The sequence below is a fragment of the Ceratotherium simum genome, chromosome 7 (assembly GCF_057802395.1).
Source record: "Ceratotherium simum simum isolate JZ-2026a chromosome 7, ASM5780239v1, whole genome shotgun sequence".
In the NCBI taxonomy this organism is placed as follows: Eukaryota; Metazoa; Chordata; class Mammalia; order Perissodactyla; family Rhinocerotidae; genus Ceratotherium; species Ceratotherium simum.
In genome coordinates this window covers 27,528,995-27,551,478 of record NC_141906.1, presented here as the reverse complement: position 1 = coordinate 27,551,478, position 22,484 = coordinate 27,528,995, and the positions used below count along the sequence as shown (strand labels likewise).

General features: G+C 37.9%; 2 protein-coding genes across 3 annotated transcripts; one reads left to right on the top strand and one right to left on the bottom strand.

The window, feature by feature from the left end:
• Positions 1-3,363: 3,363 nt before the first annotated feature.
• LOC101395777 (olfactory receptor OR51C1-like) lies at positions 3,364-4,308 on the bottom strand. The gene has a single exon (XM_004434133.3). The coding sequence runs from the start codon at positions 4,306-4,308 to the stop codon at positions 3,364-3,366; it is 945 nt and encodes a 314-aa protein (XP_004434190.3).
• Positions 4,309-17,200: 12,892 nt separating this feature from the next.
• LOC101395517 (olfactory receptor OR51C1-like) lies at positions 17,201-21,593 on the top strand. Of its 2 annotated transcripts, none has more exons than XM_014790179.2 (2): positions 17,201-17,216; positions 20,635-21,593. In XM_014790179.2, exon 2 carries the CDS (start codon positions 20,649-20,651, stop codon positions 21,591-21,593), a length of 945 nt encoding a protein of 314 aa, XP_014645665.1. In that variant the 5' UTR covers positions 17,201-17,216; positions 20,635-20,648. The 2 variants fall into 2 exon arrangements, with proteins under 2 accessions (XP_014645665.1, XP_087290135.1); XM_087434009.1 differs by lacking the exon at positions 17,201-17,216 and adding an exon at positions 20,321-20,366 and having other exon boundaries at positions 20,683-21,593.
• The last annotated feature ends 891 nt before the right edge of the window (positions 21,594-22,484 follow it).

The window sequence follows — 22,484 nt, the reverse complement described above, 5'->3', positions numbered from 1 at the left end:
TGGTGGTTTAGAACAACAAGGTGGCCAGTGTGTCTGAGCAGAAAGAACAAGGGAGTAGAGAGATGTAGAGAGATGGAGTCAGAGAGGTAATGGGAGCTGGATCATATAGGGCCTCAGAGGACTTTCAGGACATTTAAGGATTTTTACTTGGGCTCTGAGTTCAAGTAGCTACAACAGTGGCCATGTGTCTACTACTGCTCTGGCTTTTAGGAAAGTCTCCAATTCATTGTGAGCTTGCTCACCTTCATCAGAGACAACATTTACTCTGAAAACCACCCATTCCCAAAGTGTCCAAATTACCCACTCCAAGGGATGGAAGCTTATAATTTTCCAAGATTGTTGGACAGTGGGGCTGTTCTCATGTTACTGTGGGAGAGGGAAGGAGGGGGAGAAACATCTGTAGAAGTAGGGTGAACATCTTGGCTGTCTGGTTCTTGAGAGGAAGGTTCCTTCTTCTCCTTCCCATTTTTAGGACTCTGAGTACCCTCAACCTTTTTCTCTAACTCAAGTTGCTCTTTTTCTCTCCTCCTTTTCTCTGTACCCCATCTTATACAGTGCATGGAAACAAACAAACAAAAATCCAATCTGTAGGCCTACATCATCTGAACTTTTTTGCTTATTTCCAACAGTGAGTAAGAAACAGTCTCTGGTCTTGAGAAGTGGGCACAGAGTCTGTCGTGGGGAGAATAGTTGCAGTAGAGTCTGAAAAGGGACGTCATGAGAAAGAAGCACAAGGTGCTGCAGGAACACCTGGAAAGGACGTAAGGCAGACTTGAGAAGTCAGGGAAAAGTCTCTGAAGGAAAGTCACTTCTAAGTCAGGCAAAGGGAGAGGATGAGGGTGCTATAGATGGAGGTAATAGCTTGTCAAAGGCTTGAAAGTGAGATACAGCCATCAGGGTTAAGGAAATGCAAGTTGTTTCTTGTGCCTGGAGCATTGTATAAAGGGGAAGCAGTGAGACTTGAGAAGTAAATAGAGTCAGGTCATTCCAAAATTTTATTATTTTTACTATGTGGAACGCCCTGTTTTAGGGTCTGGAAAACAGCATAAATGAAACAGTCCTTATTCTCAAAGACCTTATTTGTAATGGTGAAACTGTAAAAGAAATAAATAGATATGTAACATTTTGGGGTCGGGGATGAAAGTGCTAGAAATTAAAAACAAAGTAGGTAAGGAAGAGTGTGAATGCAGACAGGAATGAGAGAGAGGTGTTGTTGTTATTATTTTTTTAATAATGTTAAGGGCCCTGTAATAAGGTAGCACATAAACAGAAACCTGCTTGAAGTGAGGCAGTAAGTCACGTGGCTATCTGGGGGAAGACCATTCCAAGTAGGGAGAAGAGCAAGCGCAAAGTCTGATGTTGAAGCATGCTGGGTGAGTTTAAGGGAATATTTGGAAGCTGGTATGGGTATGGTAGAGTGAATAAAGGGGAGAGTAGTAGGAGGTGAAGTTGAAATGATGGAGGAGAGTTAGATCATATCGATCCTTGTAAGCTCTTATAATGACTGTGAATTTTCCCTGGGTAAGGCAAGAAGCCACTGGAACGTTGAACAGAGTAAGTGATGGGATCTGTCTTGTGTATTAAAATAATCACTCTAGCTACTGTGGGCAAATAGACTGTAAAGCAAAAGTGGATGAAGGAAGATCCACCAGGAGACTATTATATTTTGGGTCCAAGATGATGATGGCTTGAATCATGGTGGTGGCAGTAGAGGTGGTAGAAAGTAGTTGAATTCCAGACATTAATATCTGGAAGAGTCATCAGCATTTGCCGACAGGTTTGATGTGGAATGGGAGAGACAGACGGGCATTCTATCTCAGCAACTTGAAAGGCAGAGTTTCTGAGTCATGGAAGACTGTGGTTGGGCTTGTTTTTTCCTTGATGCAAATATTAGGATATGTTTTTGGACATGATGAGTTTAGAACGGTTATTAGATATTCAAGTGGAGATACTGATACATAGGCAGTTGGATATGAGTCTGGACTATAAATATTAATTTGGGATTTGTCAGCATACAGGTGGTATTTAAAGCCATGATGCTAGATGACATGACCAAAAATGGGAATATAAAAGAAAAAAACAAGTCTGAGAACAAAGTCCTGGGACATACCAACATACAAAGATCAGGGAGATGAAGACTAACAATAATTGAGACTGAAAATGTTATTGTCAAACACATTGAGGATTTTGACATCATCCTTATTATAAAATAGCCAGTACTGTAGTCATTTAATAAATTTCCCTGTAGATAAGAATGACTACTTCTACTTTATTGATGGATCTGATACCAGATATAGGCCCCACCTTTACTGAGTGATACCAATGTGTCGTTGAAATATATGCTTTAAAAATCTGAGAATTAATGGATATATCCAGGTTGGAAAAAATAATTAACTTGCTAGATTAAGCCATTACATGAAATATATGCCACAAATTTAAAAATTTCTGATTAAATGACACAAATGGTAATTCACTTGCTATTCATAGTCTCTTTTCAGTTTTTGCTAGGGCAGAAAGTTGATGGAGGGCAGAGAAAAATTCTGGAATATGCTTAGTTGGGAAAGAACATCAGGTAGAAATGCATTTGAGAAGCTTGAAAATGTTGTTTTGGGTTTTTCCTCAGTAATTTAGTTGAAAATTTCTGGAGGACAGAGTTGTGTTTTTGGTTTGTTTGACTTCTTCATGTCCCCCAGTACAAATCACATGGAACGATAAATATGTGTATATACCAAATACATATACATATATATTTATATTACACGCAACAATATAGCATTAAAGTTAAGAATGAGGGGAACGCTGGAGTCAGTTTGCATGGATGTGAAAAATGGCTCTGTCGCTAGCTAGCTGTTTAAGCAATTTGCTTAACATTTTTGGGGTTCAATTTTCTCATTGATAAGGGAAGTAACTACCTTATAATGTTATTATGGATATAAAATGTGTTAATATATGTAAAAAGTATTTAGAACTGGTCAATGACTGGTTAAAGAAATAAAAGTTAGTTAAAATTATTATTACAGTTAGAAAATACTACTTATTTTTCATAAAGGAGTGATTTTTTCATAATATGTCTTTTTAACCGCTGTGAAATGGATGAATAAGAAGAGAAAGGCTATTGGCAGGATAAACAACAGTTTAGAGCAAACAGTGATGGGGAAGAGAAATTTTAGTCTTAGAGCTGTTCATTCTTCCCATTCCCATGTCTCTAGCTCCTCATTTATAAAATAAAGGGATCAGTTTAGCTGATATTCTAAATATATTCCAGCTTTAATTTTAAATTTTGTACACGTAGCTTCAAGCACCAGTTTTGTTTTTTAATTGATAACGTGACCTGACATAGACCACCTCTAGAATTCTATGATTCTATGTGTTTTTGGAATGGAGAATTTTTATCATAGCTCTACGTATCTGTTTTATCTTCACACTGTAGATGATGGGGTTCATTACAGGAGGGACCAGCAGGTAGGTGTTAGCAATCATAGTATGTGCATAAGCTGGGGCCTGTTTCCCGAATCTGTGAACAAAGGACAGACTGATCAATGGAATATAGAAAATAGCAACAGCCCCAATATGGGAGATACATGTGCTGAAGGCTTTCTTCCTCTCTTCTGGAGACGCAATACTGAGGACAGTCTTAGTGATCAAAATATAAGAAAAGAGGATGAGGATTGAGTCCACACCAACAGTAGAGATCATGGCAGTCAACCCAACTGCACTGTTGATCCTGGTGTCTGTGCATGAGAGCTTCATCACATCAGGGTGGAAGCAGTAGGAGTGGTGGAGTATGTGGCTGCGGCAGAAGGACAGTCTTTTAAGAAGTGCTACCATTGGAGTCAGCGTTATTGTCCCCCTGATAACAATTGCCACTCCAATTTGAACCATTCTGGAGTCAGTTAAAATGGTGGCATACCTGAGGGGATTAAAGATGGCCACAAAACGATCAAAAGCCATGGCCAACAACACAGAGGATTCCATGACAGTGAAGAGTTTAATAAAGAACATCTGTGACAAGCAGGCATTAAAGCTGATCTCCCTAGCATTGAACCAGAATATACCCAACATGGTGACCAGAGTGGATATGGACAGCCCAAGGTCTGTGGTGGACAACATGGAGAGGAAATAATACATGGGTTCATGGAGGCTGGGCTGAGCGACAATGGCAAAGAGAATCAGGCTGTTTCCTGAGAGAGCAGTTATATAGAGAAAGCAGAAGGGAATGGAGATCCAAGTTTGAAAGACTTCCAATCCAGGAACACCAGTTAGCAGGAAAATGATGGAAGAGGATGTGGTATTCTGGAAGTTGGACATGCTGGATTGAAAATACAGAAATCCAAGATGGAACTCTGGAACAACAAAAAAACTATATATATTTTTTTATTAATGCAACTACAGATCATTTTACTCAACCAAAAGCTAACCAAAGATGAATATCTATACACTGTGTAAATATGAATGGCTCATTTAAATTGATAAAAGCATTGTATGATTTCAATTACTGTGGTAGGTACCTTTTTTGTATTTTGTATTTGCCGCAGCCCATGAGTTATCTTCCCTGGGGCCCTTTGATGGTAGCTATTTTTATACTATGTGATCTTTCCTCCTACTCCTCTAAGCCAGAGATAACTGGACTAAGAAAAGACACCTTACGCAAGATTGGTCAATCATATTCCATTCTCTCTGGAATGTTTTAATTGTGATAAAGAAGTAGCAGGCTAGTTTTTCTCTATAGTTGGCATCAGAGGAAAATAGATTGGGGCCACAGAGCAGCAATATTACGTTGGCCATAAGTATAGAAATCAGAGAAGCTTACAGACAATTTGGGAAGCCAGAAAATACTGAGAAAGAGATACTTACAATACAAAGTAACACATATGAAGTAATAATAAATGGCTTAGGTACCAATGCAATCATGTGCATGTGCCTACTCTATCTAACCTTTAAAGTGATACTTGCAATGCAACACAGGCATTGTATTTGGGAGAGATAGAAAGTTAGAACACAGACCTATCACCTGCAGAGGCCTCTGCCCTTCACGTGATATAATGTGCTGCCATGTTCAATTGTATTTCTCTCTTCAATATGCCTGAAGACTAGTTGTTCTGCAGAACAGATTTTTTCCATTATCCTTTTTGTTAAGACACACTTCTCAGGAGATACCTAATAGAATGTTACTGTTTTGCTTTGGAGGGAAATATGTAACTTTATTACAAATATCCTATTTCTTTTTTCACTGAGTAGAGAATTGTAGACTAGGCAGATGAGTTTGTATGCATTGGAAGAAGGTGTCTGGGGAAAAAGAGAGAGTAGAGCTGTGTCTGGAGAGGGCTCAATCAGCGAGAACAGCCAATTGTAAGGTAACTGTTTTTCAGGGGAGCTGAAGTGTTTCTAGACCACACAAGTTCACCCGGATAAAGTGCCACCTCAAGAATTCCCTAAATAAATCTCTTAGTTTTAAAGATTGGGAAATTTTAAATTGAAATTAATGGATAATTAGAGAAAAAAAGAAGTGTTAAATTACATGAGTTCACAAAATAAGTGAACTATAACTTTAGACTCTCATGTTTAGAGTAATGAGAGTGTCCTCAGAAACCAATGAAATTACTATCAAAAATGTATTATTAAAGCTCATAATGGAAATTAGAGTTAACAGAAAGGGAACATTCATTAAGAAAGGGAACATATTTTTTTGACACAACTTCCAATGACTGTTTATTGAGTGTCATGAATTTAACCGACATTATAATATAGAAACAAAGTGGATACAGTCTTGTTAGACTGGCATGCATTTCACAATTAATTGTGAAAGTGTGAAAGGCTAACAAATTCTATTAGCAGTTTTCATAAATAGGTTGATTTCTGAAAAACATTTTTAGTAATTATACTTAGTTTTAAAAAATACGTATTGATCAGAAGGACAAGCTAAAAATGCATTTAAGTGATTAGTGCTTAAGAAAATTTAAAATAGTAGGTTCACCTCTCATTTTCCACAAGTCTTTGACCTGTTTATTTATAACTAATTCACAGAACTTGGTACTTGTTTTTTTTAAGTTAACAGTTTCCTGGGGTTACTGGGAGGTAAAGTAATTATGAAAAAGGAGAACACTTCAATTCTATGTACAAAAGGTTTGGGGTATTTGGAGAGGCTTTGTAGGGAAATCAGTGCTTGAAAGATTTCTGCGTTTCATGCAAGTCAAGATGAAGTATGCCAAGGTTTTTAGGATGGTGTATGTGAAAGTGTTGAGCCATAATAAATTTGTAGCATCTCTTCATTTGCTCCTGCCTTACACTCTTATAGACACTTACTGAGTACCTACTTTGTGCACAGTGGTGTTAGAAGCTAAGACATATCACAAACAAACCTCTCTTAAAGAGCTTATAATCAAATGAGGGAGAAAGAATAGTAGTGTTTATAAATAACTTCAATATCTAGTGTACAATGATGAATAATACAAATGGCTATGGGAGTGCAGAGGGCCTCCATATATGCTGATTAATTCTGGCTATCATGGTGATTTTCACAATGATTATCACGGTGCAGTGATTGAGTTGTAATTTTTGCCATTGAGTTCTAGGAAATTTTATGTTTTTCTTTTTTAAATGAATTGCTATCTGAACAATTTCTCTTTCACCCTAACTTCTTCATGGCTCCCTTCACATTATTACATTAACTCAAACATTTTATTCATTGCTCATTTTCATTCTTATTGTCAGTTTTTTTCCTTTCCTTTCTTGCTGAGAGATCAGAAGAAAAACACAGTATAGGTTAAACTGATCTGTGCTGAGCCTGGTAGAAAAGAACTCCTTCAAATTCCTTCCTTTCCATCGCTCTACAACCATATCTTCCTGTACCCTCTCTTCATCCATGCTGGGCTCAGACACAGAGAATTCCTTATTCCATTTCATAGTTATTACTTCACCTAAGCTCTTGATCATCCATCATAAACACTTAGTTCATTTCAGTATCAAACATATACTAGGAGCTCATTGTGTATTGTGTCAGCACTAAGGATATGAAGCAAGCAAAATAATAGTGGTTTAGTGCCTGAGAAAACAAGAGAGATTGTCAGAAGCTGAATCTTTATAAGCCTAAATACCTTATCTTTAACAAGAGCCCAATGACTCTTATGAAAATGAAAAATGAAACATTACCAGTTTTGAATATCTACTACATACCAGGCACTGTATTAGGCACAGTGAATATCAGAGGAGGTAGAGACAAAGAAACACCACTAGTTGTGGAGTGCCCAAGGACTAGACGTTTCTCAGAGACAAGACAGAGATAGTGTGGAGTGACAGATTCTGAGTGTGTGTGTACGTGAATGTGTCTGTGTGCATGTCAAATGGGATTAGTTCCAAGAAATCTTAACAGAATAGATGAAGATTACTTAACAGAGTAGATTATTACTGTGTAAAGTTTTGATGAGTGGGTGCGAGTTCACAAGGATGAAAAGCATGAAAGGGATGTTCTTGACATAGATAACATGAGCTGAGCCTGAATGAAATGATAACACAAGACAGTTTGTTGAATAACTACAAGAAAACTTACATGCTGGAGCCTTAAATGTGAAGCTAGAGAAATCAGTGAAGGCCAGGACATAAAAATCTTGAATTCCATGGAAAGGATAGGAAACTTAGATTTTATCTACAGAGCATCAAGAGCCAGGGATTTCCAAATATTTTTATGAATAAGTAAACAAATTATTCTCCATCTCTTCTAATTTAACTTCAACAAAATTCCTTTCTTTCTTTAATATCCTATTTAATACCAATGGATCACTTTCTGCATTCTATAATACTCAAGTTTTACCCCAACACATTAATGAAAGCCTCCCACACTTTTATATAGATATTTTCAACACATTCAACCAAGATATATTGAACATCTGTCATAATTGGCCACTGTGCTTAGCTAGTGAGGGAAATAAGACATAAACCCTCTTTCTCTCTCAATTCCCTGCCATATCTTTTTTTTTAATTTTTTTATTTATTTACTTTTTGTGAGGAAGATCAGCCCTGAGCTAACATCCATGCCAATCTTCCTCTTTTTGCTGAGAAAGACTGGCCCTGAGCTAACATCTATTGCCAATCCTACTCCCTTTTTTCCCTTTTTCTCCCCAAAGCCCCAGTAGATAGTTGAATGTCATAGGTGCACATCCTTAGTTGCTGTACGTGGGATGCCGCCTCAGCATGGCCGGATAAGCAGTGCGTTGGTGCGCGCCCTGGATCCGAACCCGGGCCACCAGTAGTGGAGCACGCGCACTTAACTGCTAAGCCATGGGGCCGGCCCCATGTCATATCTTTTATAATGACAAAAAAAAAAAATGTTCTCTGAAGAACAGTCTGCTTTTGTTTATTATTCCTCTACCCTGAGCAATAATCTGGGTTCTTTCTCTAACGACTCAGAAAATTCTCCAACCGATGTCACCAATGACTTTCTAAATACCAAGTCCAGTGTAATTTCAGAGTTGTTTTCCTCTCCATCATCTCACTGTTTTGCAGTGTTGACCACCTCCTCTTTGAAACTTTCGCTCATTAGCTTCAATGATAGCTATTCTGTGGGTTCCCCCCCACCCCCAGTTTACCAAACAATGCCTTTGTTCTCTGTCTTCTAATGGTGGTGTGTTCTTTAGAAGTCTGTTTTTCTTCCAAGAAGCACCTCTTCTTTTTCTTGCTCTCCATATTCCCTCCTTGGGATATCTTCATTATTCCCATGACGTTAAATAGCACTTATATCCAGACAACTCACAAATCTGAAATCTAATTGTGGCGTCTCCTGAGTTCTATATTTCAAACGTTGACAGAATCTTTAGAGTTGTGATAAGGTTTCTGGCTTAAACTTGAAGGCAGTAATAAATCATGGAACTAGAGTGAGGAGATCAAATTGGCAATTTAGAAAAATAACCGGCAGTAGTTTGGAGAACAAATCAAATCTCTCTGCTTAGTGTCCTTGAATAAAAAGTTCACTATTTTATCTACCCTTGAGGGACATCTCCACCCATAATCTCTCAGACATCTTAATCTCAATATGAGCCAAACAGAACTCATTCCTTCCCCCATTCCTTACCTGGCTCTCTCTCGTGCATCATTTATCAGCAAATGGCATCAAACTCTAGCAAATCATCTAATTAGAATTATCTCCCTCGTTCGCACAAATATTCACACACTCTTCTCCCTCTCTCTTATCCTCTATATACAAATATTCATTAAATTTGTATTGATTCTATTTCTGAAATGTCACAAACTAGAGCGTCAGGAGGTCTATATGTGAAGGCTAAGTAATAGCAACCTGCTTGGTAGTGGGTACTTGAAGCTGTATTTCATTGCATTTCTTTCACTGAAAAAATGTAACTGTTCATATCAAAGAATAAAAGAGGACTAACGAACATTATTAGGGAGAGGCACTAAAACTCCCCCAAGCTACTCTTTTGTACTGCCATCAGCCTTGAATCTGTTCAATCCATGCTCTCTGATCCATACACAACCTTCATTTTCTCTTGTGATAAATAGGCTATAGTCTCTCAACTAATTTTCCTGTCCGCTCAGATCACAGTGATGCTCTTCTTCATTGCCCTGTCATGAGCTGTAGCTTGTGGCTATGACTTTAACCACCAAAATAGGCCACATGGCATTATCAATATTATCCAAGCCATTGCCAATGGCATGGCTAGAATGTGTGACTAATTTGGGTTCAGATACTAGCTCAAACACTAACCAGTTTTGAAACCTTGTATAGCAGTGATAATAAAAAAATATTACTCATAACAGTAATATTACTGTTATGTAAGTAACATCTATTGCAACTTGTTCTTTGAATGTTACTGTGCTAAGCACTTTATAAAAATTCTATTTTTTGATTCTTATTATAACACCCTGTGGCGAGTATTGTTAAATTCACTTTAAATCCACTTTTCTGATAAGGAAACTGAGTATCAGAGAGGTTATCAAACATATTCAGGATCACACATACTAGTGAATGCCAGAGCTGGGATTCTAAACCCAATTCTTTTTAATTCCAATGCTCATGCTCTCAAAAACTATTGTTTCACCTATAAGTAATGTAAACTTTCTTTGATCCAGTTTCCTCACCTATAAGGTAGAATGTGCACTGTTCCTAATACAGTGCTCGGCATGCAGTAGGTGTTCAAAATTGGTAGTTTTTTCATTTTTAGTAAGAATCATTGGGATTAGAAATGAAGTTTTCAGCCCTGACAATCTCTTTGGTTTTTGCAAGCAGCAAAACACTAACCATGATAAATACATTAGCAACTGATTAAGCTATTTGAGTAACAAACGACAGGCTATCCCATCCACACCAGGCAGAACAAAGTGCCCATTGTCTACAGATTTCCTGAGAATAAATAATTCTACAAATTCTGCCATCCACCTCACCCAACCATCCCACTATCTAATCTAATTCTGCACAGTGTGAGAAAGTTCTTACCTGTAGATAAGAGAGCTCAGCTCATCTAGGGTCGAGTGTTTTCACTGAATAAAACAAATTTACTTACGAGCCTGTACAGCAGTTCTGACTGTCCCTCCCGGGCTGACTCAGAAGGCAGAGGAGGCTTTAGATTCCAGGGGAGGGCTGAGTTATGAGGACACTTATTCCAAGTCTGGTTGGAGACAGTCACAGAGCTGAGAGGCCAATTCCTGGTAGTGGTGTAACTCACTGTGTCTCCAGGGTCTGAAGGTTCCCGGAAGACTTCTTTTACCTCATACAGCTTTTTTATATCTGTTCCATTATACAATGACTTATGGTGGCTATGTGCTTTATAGGCTGATGTACTTTTTTTGTCCTTGTGTTCTTTGATTAAAGAGCTTTTTGCGGCCGGCCCCATGGCTTAGCGGTTGAGTGCACGTGCGCTCCACTGCTGGCGGCCTGGGGTTCAGATCCTGGGCGAGCACTGACGCACCTCTTCTCCGACCATGCTGGGGCTGCGTCCCACATACAGCAACTAGAAGGATGTGCAACTATGACATACAACTATCTACTGGGGCTTTGGGGGAAAAAAAAAGGAGGAGGATTGGCAATAGATGTTAGCTCAGAGCCGGTCTTCTTCAGCAAAAAGAGGAGGATTAGAATGGATGTTAGCTCACGGCTGATCTTCCTCACCAAAAAAAAAAAAAAAAAAAAGAGTTTTTTGTAAAAGCAGTTTTGAGATATAATTCACATACCATAAAATTCACCCATTTAAAATGTACAGTTCAATAGCTTTTAGTAAATTCACAGAGTTGTGCAACAACTATCATCGCAGTCTAATTTTAGAAAATATTCATCACCCCAAAAAGAAACCCCACACCCATTGGTAGTCACCCTGAAGAGGATTTTAATAAATAAAATATTATACCAGATTGCTAAAAATCATCTCCTATTGTGAGTATAAATCATTCTCTACCCCATAACTCCTTAGTTTCTATCATTAGTAACAGCAGTCCTGTTTCATTAACCTACCTGTACTTCTTAGCAGCCTCCCTCTTAACGACTAGGGAAAAATATAATTTATCTATCCATATTACATCCAATAAATATTTTAAAGAGTGTCCTATGTTCTGAACATCATGCTAAGTGCTGGAGATTAAAAAAACAAAAAACAAAAAAAGAATACAACATAGTTCTTACTGTCCCGGGGCTCCTAGTTTAGTGTAGAAAATAGACAAGTTAACTGATAATTACCAATACAGATAACCAATGATCAGATTATCTTAGAGACAGGAACCAAGTACTTGGAGAATATCATAGGTAAAAATATAGGTGTGCAGAAAATAAAGTTTTATTTACTTTTTAATAATGTAACCTATTTTCTATTTTGAAGCTCCAGCCCACTAAGTGGAAGAAAACTAATCACAATATTTTGGGGTTCTCCCCACTTGTGTTCAAATTTTGAGGATCTTATATTGTACCAAGGAATTTAAATAGGTAGATGTTGGAGCTGGCCAGTGATGTCATCTGATGTGAGGTGACTATTGTCCTTTTTAGTCTTTAATAAATAGTACTCACAGATTGTTATAGACTGTCCATCTTCTTTACTTACGGTTACTTATGGTCTATCAGATCCTCAGATATTCCCACCATTTCTGGACCACTCTTGAGCATAAGAGTCTTGGAGTCAGTGTTGATTTCTGTTTCTTACACTCTGCACACAAACCTGCAAATCCTGCCAATATCTTTGAAAATATAACCAGAATTTAATAAATCTCCATTACCTCCAAAAAGTCTTCCCTTTCCAAGTCGCAATAATCTCTCACTTGGATAATCTCAGTAGTTTCCTAACAATTCTCCCTGCTTCCATCCTTATCTCTCACCACCACCAAGGCTGTTTCACCACAGAAAATGTCTTGGCCTGAAATATTGTATTCTTTATAATGTAACAAAAACAATAACAACAACAACAATAATATTTTATTATACGTTCTGTTTACAAGATATTATGCCAAATGTTTGTGGTAGGCAAAATAATGGCCCCTGAAGATGACTCCATCCTAATGCCTGGAAACTGTGAATATGTTACCTTTACGTGGCAGAAGGGATTTTGCAGATTAAAGTTGAAGACCTTGAGATGGAGAGATTATCCTGGGTTATCTAGGTGGGTCCAATATAATCATATAAATCTGGAAAAGTGGAGAACTATAGAGATGGCAGCACGAGAAAGACTTGATCCACTGTTGCTGGCTTTGAAGATGGCAAACAGAAACCATGAGCCAAGGAATGCAGGTAGCCTCTAGAAGGAGAAAGCACAAGGGTGTTGGTTCTACCCTAGACCTTCTAGAAAGGAATGCAGCCCTGCTGATGCCTTGATTTTAGCCCATTGAGACTCTTATCAGACTTCCGACTTATATAACTGTAAGATAATAAATTTGGGAGAAGAATCCATTATTACTTCGATTTATGTTGTTACAAAGAGTTATAGGGTTTGAATAACTTACTTAGGTCTCCCAGCTAAAAAGTGGCACAACCAGTATTCAAGGCTTGGGCTATTGAAGACCCTTTCAGGTTTAAAACTCATTCCCTAGAGAATCTTCACATGACCATTCATCCACCACTAATTCCAATTCAAGTCTCTCTAAACCCAACAGCATGCATGCATGCTTAAGTGCCAGACTGGATGTTAACATATGGTCACTTGTGCATGTTTATATTTTGCATATGAAGGTTTGTTCTGTTGTATCTCCTCACCGTGAACTTCTCAAGACCTTTGAAAACATTTTCTCTACCAGGCTGGGCAAATTCTAGGTCGGTGACTGCTTTCCCATCAGTCTCAGAAACTACTTGGGAATGATCGATCACTTTTGTTTTTCCCATGGCCAAAAGAACATTACTTTTATCTTAGAGCAATAGAGTTACTATAGTAGTATCATGTATATTCTGTGCCAGAGCTTGGTGCATGCACATGGAACTCATGTGCATGCTAGTAAGGCACTGATACACACAGTGATACATGTATTTTCAAAATATGGCCCTTCTCACTGCCCTCCTCTCACACCAGTCTAGCAGAACAAGTAGCTGGTAATTTGATTCAGCCTTCTGAAAGTCTGAGCAAAATGTCCCCCAAAATCACATAGCAACAGAAATGTGCAGTTGTCAGTATGTCAATACCAATACCATTGAACCCAGGAAACATACCATAGTCTATGGCATCATTGGACTTCATATTAATGTTTCCCAAACAGGAACAGGAAGGGTAGAATTTCCCAAATCCTAAAAGGAAGGGTAGAATTAGAAACAAGAAAACTGTGCCATGGAGACTTGCAATAAATATTATTTAGGTGTCGATATTTTATTACAGTAAACAGTAAAATATTCTTGCTTATCAAATCAGTGATTTTTTTTTAACTTATAACACACAGTGTTGCGTTGCTGTGTTACGGCAAAAGCATTGTTTAACAATACTCCTATGAACTTTTTGGAAGTGGGTTTTGCAGGATATTATTGCCTTAAAATGTCCATAATATTCCATTTCTAGAAATTTATCCAAAGGAAAAAATATCAGAGACGCAGACCACGTTTTATGTAGGGGAACATTTACTGCAGCATTATTCACAGTCAAAAAGGTAGGTAATTCTTAATGACACAGAAGTAGATAAAGTATTTACATGCAGACATGTTATACAACCTTTAAAATTCCATGCATGTAGCAGCTGATGTGGGTGGTCAAGGTGAATCAGGAAATGGGAAAGCAGGACTCAGGGCTGAAAGTCTTATAAGGCAGTATACAGTGCAGGTTCTGAAAGAAACAGAAAGTCTGAGACGGGAGCAAGAGGCCAGAGGTAAATCAGGTAATCTAGGTTAATGTATCCAGATTGTAGAAATAAACTTAAAAGCAAGCAAACAATAATAGAGGAAGATTGGCACAGATGTTAGCTCAAGGGCAATCTTCCTCAAGCAAAAAGAGGAAGATTGACAACAGATGTTCGCTCAGGGCCAATCTTCTTCACCAAAAAACAAAAGGGGGAATTAATAGAGATCTTGCTACTAAGGAGCCAATAGTATTGGCATCGCCTAGAAGCTTGTTAGAAATGTAGAATGTAAGATGTACTGAATCATACTTTGCATTTTTCAAGATACCTAAGGACTAATGTGACATTCAAGTTTGAGAAGCACTGATATAGATCACATAGGTGTTGGGACAACCTAGCCCTGTGTGGTCAAGGGAGGCTAACCAAATATAATTGCTAAAATAAGATCTGGGGAAATGAGAAGGATTGTCCCAGGGGAGCTAGGGATGAGGGTGGAGGAGCAGAGGGTAGAAGGAGGAGATGATAGGAGGTGAAGGAAATGTTCTAGGCACAGTGAATAGTGTGGTGTTTCAGCCCATAGGCAGACTAAGCACAATATTAGGGAACTGCAAAGCAAGGCAACTAAAAAACAAACCCCAAACAAAATCAAAGCAACATAAACAAACAAAAAACCCACAATATTCAGTTTCCATGACTTATCTTCAACTTTGAAATCAGAAAATCTAGGAAAAAGCTGTTTTAATTTTAATACAAATATACATTTTAAGTCAATAAAAATGCAATCTCTTTTGAATTATATTTGGGGCAGAATTTAGGAATCAGTAAACACCTTAAGACCTCCTTGGAGAACAGAATGAGGCGAGGCTCAGAGGTGAGCAGAAGCATGCAATGTTCAAGACATTGAAGATGAGTTCAGTATGGTTGACGCAGAGAGAGTGGAAAGACAGTGCTTTCAGGATAGAACTCTAAATGGGTAGGTGAATGCAGGGAAGGTGCCCAAAATATTCAAGTCCTGGGACAGGCCAACTAAAAAGATACTTTACCAGTCAGAAGGAACATTGGTCATAATGCCCTTTGTGTACCCACTGGTTATTTGGTCTGGGCTGGTGAATGCTTTAATTCCCTTGAGTTTGTCCTAGAAAAGAGCCTGAGGTTCTACTAACTGTGTACCATCTCCTGCAGCCCTACTCATGGACCAAAACTCTTCAGATTGGAATCCTTAGCACAGCCAGCAAGATTTTCACATTTATATCCCTGTAATGGCTTTTTATGCCAAAAAGCATGTTTAATTAGTTATTGTTCTTGAAACTTATCAATCCTCTAAGTTCACCACTAATTGTCAAAGGCTGTATTAATGGACAAAGGCTGAAAGTCACTTAAAAGTTTCCACAGTTTTAACAGAAGCTGTGTCAAACATGGTTAATGTCTCCACCACAGAGGTAGATATACTGGTATCAGTCTTAGACCAGTTATCAGAGAAGCCTAGTGCCTTTGCAAGCTTGCAAGGGACATACAAGGGACTCACAGTTTTGTAGCCTTCTTTAGTTGCTTCCTTTTTTTTTTTTTTAATAGATTTCATTCTTTAAAGAAGTTTTAGGTTCACAGCAAATTGAGGGGAAGATACAGAGATTTCCCATTTATCATCTGCTCCCACACTTCCATAATCTCTCCCATTATCAATATCCCCCATCAGAGTGGTTCCTTTGTTAGAACAGATGAATCTGCGTTGACACATCATTATCACTCAAAGTCCATAATTTACATTAACAGCTCTTGGTGTTGTGCATTCTATACGTATGGAAAAACGTATAATGACATGTATCCACCATTATAATATCATACAGAAGATTTTCACTACCCTAAAAATCCTCAATGTTCAATCTATTAGTTCCTCCCTCCCCACTCGCCCTCAGCAATCATTGATCTTTTAGCTGTCTCCATAGTTTGTCTTTTCCAGAATGTCATATATTTGAAATCATACAGTATGTTGCCTTTTCTGACTGGCTTCTTTGATTTAGTAATGTGCATTTAGGTTTATTTCATATCTTTTCATGGCTTGGTAGCTAATTTCTTTTGAGCATTGAAAATATTCCATTATCTGAGTGTATCATAGTTTATCCATTCACCTACTGAAGGACATCTTGGTTGCTTTCCAAGATTTGGCAATTAAGAATAAAGCTTCTATAAACATCCATTTGCAATTTTTCTGTAGACACAAGTTCTCACCCTCTTTGGGTATATACTAAGGAGTACAATTGCTGGATTGTATGGTAAGAGTATGTTTAGTTTTGAAAGAAACCACCAAACTGTCTTCCAAAGTGGCTATACCATTTTGCATTCCCACCAGCAATGAATGAGAGCCCTGTTGCTCCACAGCCTCGCCAGAATTCGGTGTTGTCAGTGTTCTGGGTTTTTACCATTCTAATAGGTGTGTAGCAGTATCTCATTGTTGTTTTAATTTGCGTTTCCCTGATGACGTATGATGTGGAGCGTGTTTTTATACGCATTGCTGAGTTGCTTCTTTTTAAGTTATCTTTTTCTGTGCCTGTGTACAAGGTAGCTAAAACTCCCAAGATATTCAGGGTGCCTAGGAAAGGTCTTGGGCTCTGAATCAGATACTATTGCACCGGCCTCAGTGAATATAGCTACTTAAGTACTTTCCTACCTGGGTTCTATGTCTTATGATTGCTGTGATATTGGCGAATGACTAGTGAACAAAGTTATGGGTGATCCATTAACAGCACTTCTCCCTTATTTTTGCCGGATGCAAAGCTTTGACTTACAGCTGTTCAGGGGTCAAAATGTTTTTGAATGAGAACTGGAATTGTAATTCATCTCCCGGATTCTCTTTTGGGGAAGAATGAAGCTACACGGAAAAGAAATTGTCCTTCAGAGCCTGTCATTTGGGGCATAAAGGGTTAGTGGGACACAGGTGTATAGAGTCCTCTCTGAGGAATTCGTTTTTCTGCTGGGTAAATGGCTCTCACCAGGCGGCTTCTGGGCTCCTATTAAAGGCTGTCCTTCTCAAATCTGATAGCTCTCCTGTTCCTAAGAACTCCCTGTGAGTTCTGGCAAAAGGGAACCTCTTTGGAGATGGTTTAAGGGGGCCAGACTGATCAGGGACTGTTTCTCCAGCCTTAGGACAGAAGGACTTTTCTGCCTGTAAGTTGTGAGGTGGAGATAATCTCTCTCTGTCTCTGGCTTTAAAAGACTCTCTGTTGCTGCCTGGGATGACTCTTCAGATAGCAGGGGGCAGGATCAAATGACCTCCTTTTCCAGACCCAAGAATTCTTCTTTGCATGAGGTCAGTGTTTTAGTGCATTGAAGTCTTTTCTGAACACATCAGGGACTAAATAATCTTCAGATAGTTCATAAAACCAAGAGTTAGAAGAAACTGGTGAACTCTAGCATATATTCAATAGATTTATATATTATATACATATTCATATATCAATTTAAAAACAATTGCTGTATTGTTCAAAATAGTTATTAAAATGCAGACTACAGCCATGAAGTCATGAGCATGTGTTCATTCATTCCACGTTTTTTAAAAAAATTAAGTACTTTTTAAATAAGGAGAGGCAAAGCATGGCATTTGAAGTCAGAGAAAACAGAGTTCAGTTCTTGGATCTGCCATCGTCATGTTGGATAAATGTGGAAAGTAACATGAGTCCTCTGAGCCTGGGTTTTCTAATCTTAGCCTCAGCTTTCTCATCTGTAAAAAGGAGATAATAAGACCCAACGCATGTTGTTGTGATAGTGATGGATGTGAAGCTTTGTATTTGGGGCAGTCTATTTATATAATCCTGGTGGTTCTGTTACAAGGATGTTTAAGTCATAGCCACGTCTTGGAAGAATTCTCTGTGGGGGAGAAAGAGAAATTTAAATGCATATTTCCAAGAATAGTTATTAATATTTGCTCATTAGTTTTAGTGCAACAGCACCCAAGAGTGGTATAAAATCATAGAACTGAAAAAAGAGAGAAAGCTATTTCTGTCCAGAAGCTTTACTGATAGAGTTCCCTGCATTAGAATAGTCCTACTGTGTTTTCTTTGATTACATGAATTGAAAAAAGATACTGTGAAATACATGCAGACCAGTGGAAAGAAGGATTCAGAGAAAGAGATATAATGAAGTAAATTATTTGGCACATAGGAGACATTTAATACATTATCACTACTGTATTAAGGAAAAGCCTAGCTTGGACACTCAGATAGTACATCGGGATCTCTTAATTTATTTGCTATAATAAAAAGAGCATTAACTTGAGAGCCTGCTTCCTCATCTTTAAAATAGAGAGGATATGATTTAAAGGTCTTCACAATTTCATCTAGAAAGATTAGTTTTTATCAGCAGTTCTAAATTTGAGCAAAGTCCTAGTATCAAGGATAAAAAACAGATTAATAAGAAAAATGTTAGTTTATCTCATATTTTAGTAGATGTCAATAAGGTTACATAAACTTTCCTTCTAATTTGAGGGGATCATATAATAAAAATCACAATATATTCCTGATATTAAGTGTCTGGGGTCTCTCACTATTATCAGATAAAATGAATTCATTTATTCAACAGATACTCTTAGGTACTATTGTGCCAGACATTTTCCCTGCCTCTGAGATCACTGGTCTGAGGAAATCTGATGAAGTCTTTGCCTTTTCCTAGGGGTCATTTTCACATTAGTGGCCATGCCACTGCAATCTCATTAGTATTTGCTTTTTCTGCCTTTTCTTTAAATACTGCTATTCTCCCAGGCTCTTTGCTCAGACCTCCTTTCCCTTAGATTTTATTACTCCAAGATATTTTTCACTACTCCTGTAACTTCAACTCAGACATCAGTTTGGCAACTTGCTATCAGGGCAGAAGTCACTTTGTTGGGAATGCAGAATTAAGTACATATTCTAATTCTTGCATATAAGTCACAAATGAAAAAGTGATGTTTGTATTCCAACTGATGTCCAAGGGCTGAACCAAAACCCATGTATATTATTTTGTTATATGTTGCCTATCAATTCAAATTTTCTAGCCATTATTATTATTATTATTTTAGTGAGCATTCAAGAGGCTTCCTGTATTGAACATTTTTCTCTTTTCATCTTCTCTTATGCCCTCTTTATCACACTTTGTGTAACCAACTATTCCCACTCTAGCTGAAGCCACTGCCTGTTCATTCAGGGGTTGGAATGAAACTCACCAAATTAACTTAACACTCAGGTATTTTCTTTCCCAGAGTCATGGACAGACCTTCTTGGAGCACCAGGTCTACTTCTAATTCTGTCCATTGCATACACTAGCATTTTGTAGGTATTTAAATATGTGGTGAGAGAATGCATGCATTAATAAATGAAAGAGGAACACATGCTTTAAAAACCAAGCATTCTTTCTGTAGGTAAATACAGAGTGTCAGAAAACTTAGGATAAGAATCAACATAGAGGAACTCCTTTAATCCTACAGATTTCTTAATCTGGGTGAACACATACTTATATACTCAAACAGAGGAGATAGTTCACTGTTGTCCTCTTCCATCTGAGTGGAGATGAAATAGACGCAATGAGGGTTTCTGAGGGACCACACTCCCACCCCCAAAACCCTCCATTTATTTTCAATGCCCTTTTGCAGTAATGGAATATTAAGAATCTTACTCAGGTAATTCTGCTCCAATTATTATCTGTTAGCTTGCAATGAATTCCTTGTTTTTGTTAAAATTAACTTTAGGTCATATTTCTTCAGGGAAAATTTCCATTAAACAATATCACATTCCCAGCTACTACCTATATAATCAAACACTTTACCAACCATCACCCATTGAACTCTATTTGACAGACTGAATTGGTTCTTTCCTAGTGTTTAGTTTTTATCAATAGCTGATCTGTATTTATTTAATCAGAAGTATTTTACTAGAAAATATTTAATATTATATTTATTATCATATTTTCATTCCATACACAAGGACTTATAAATCTTAATGGACCTCTTAAGGGTTTTTGCCTTGGAAACTGAGAAGTGAATAAAAGCAGTATGAATTGCCTTTTGTGTTGTCCTACGGTGAACAGAAATATCCTATCTGTCCATGGACATAGAATCCTAGAGCTGGGAAATATGTTACTATTATCTAATTTGACCTCCTTTACACATTTATAGGGAAACATACTGTATAGATGTAACAGGTGGGACTCTTGCTAAAACTCTGGTGTCCTCAGACAGTTTAGTGGTCTGTCTCTTTCCCTAGTTCACCAAAGATCAACTCCAAATCAAAGAAAAGAATAACTGGGTATGTACTTCCATTGAAGAATAGGACAAACTTCACTAGAGATCCTGAATTGTGTGATATATAGAAGAGAGCGAAAATATTTTTCTTCCCTATTTTTGCAGAATATTGTCCTTTCCCCCAAGGAAATCTGTTCCTTCACTCATCATGCCATCCTTCAATCAGAGCATTTTCCACCCTGCAGTCTTCTTTCTTACTGGCATCCCTGGTTTGGAAACTTACCATGCCTGGATCTCCATCCCATTCTGTTGTCTCTATGCCATTGCCATCTCTGGGAATGGCATGATCTTGTTTGTCATCATCACTGAGTCCAGCCTCCATGAACCCATGTACTATTTCCTCTCCATGCTATCCTTCACAGACCTAGGGCTGTGCCTTTCCACACTGGTCACCATGTTGGGTATTTTCTTGTTCAATGCTCGAGGAATCAGCTTTGATGCCTGCATTGGCCAAATGTTCTTTATCCATGGATTCACTCTTATGGAGTCCTCAGTACTCCTGGCGATGGCCTTTGACCGCTTCATTGCCATCTGTAACCCACTGAGATATGCCACAATCTTAACTAATTCAAGGATCATCAAAGTGGGCTTTGCAATTGTTATTAGGGGTACAACAGCTCTCGTGCCTTTACTCCTGCTGCTTAAGCATCTGTCCTTCTGCCATAGTCATGTTCTGCACCATTCATATTGTTTCCATCCTGATGTGATGAAGCTTTCATGCACAGACACTAAGACTAACAGTGCATTTGGCCTGGCCATTGTCATCTCTACTGCTGGCTTGGACTCCGTCTTGATCCTCCTCTCCTATGTTCTCATTATCCACTCTGTGTTCAGCATTGCCTCCCCAGAGGAGCGGAAGAAGGCCTTCAGTACCTGTGTCTCACATGTAATTGCTGTTGCCATCTTCTACATCCCCATGATCAGCTTGTCACTGGTGCATAGATTTGGCAAGCACGCCCCTCCTCTTGTTCACACTCTCATTGCCAATGTTTATCTGCTCATCCCTCCTGTAATGAATCCCATAATCTACAGTGTGAAGACAAAGCAAATTCACAAGGCTGTGCTCAAAGTATTTCTTTCTAAGATAATTTAGGAAATTTTCAGGGTACCATTTCTTTTCAAAGACTTCTCTGACTCATATTTGATCATTCACCAGTGTGAGTTATAACTATACCTTGAAAAAGCATGTTTATACATGCTTTCACTCTATTCTGATGATCCACTAACTTACTATTACACAGTTCTAGACTGTTAATTCTCTGAGAGCAGGGATTGTGTCTTGTGTACTTCTGGAGCTTCCACAAATACTGCACCTGGCACAGAATAGGATCATGGGTAAAATCTGTCTACAAGCATGGGCAAATGAAGTCATATTTTGAAGTCTAGACAGTCTCACCATTTCTAGAGTATATAGCTATCCAAGGTATGTCTGATAAAATTTAGATCCGTCGGAAAGTGTATGTTTCTGTAACTCTCAGTTTATTGATAATGATTATTATTCCCCAAAATAGATTATTCTTGGCTAAGGAACATGAATAAGGGCAATAAACAAGAAGATATGTGAATCAAAAGGGTACTTGCATAATTCTAAAGAAGTCCTTCAGGTAAATTTGGTAAATATATTAATATTTTAATTACGCGATGTATAGTGATTCATCTTCTAAATACACGTCTAAAGGGGGAAAATGGGCAAGAATGCAAAGTTGTATTATGATGTTCAACACATCATTATACAGTGCAATGAAAATCTGGAAACTGCTTAAACAATTAGTTTAGGATATTGGTTAAATAAAATATGAACTATCATGCAATAAGCTAAAACTGATATAGATATAAATGATACATTGTTAAGAGAAAAGATAAATTAGCATACTGGGTACTTATCATTGTGTATATATTTCATGTAAATATATACATCCATGTACACACAAACATTAAAAAAGTATGGTCCACAATAGTCTAGCAGTCTGGGGGAAAATGGAGA

Coding starts and splice junctions, on each gene's coding strand:
- LOC101395777 (XM_004434133.3), bottom strand. CDS start 4,308: ATGTCCAACTTCCAGAATACCACATCCTCTTCCATCATTTTCCTGCTA.
- LOC101395517 (XM_014790179.2), top strand. CDS start 20,649: ATGCCATCCTTCAATCAGAGCATTTTCCACCCTGCAGTCTTCTTTCTT.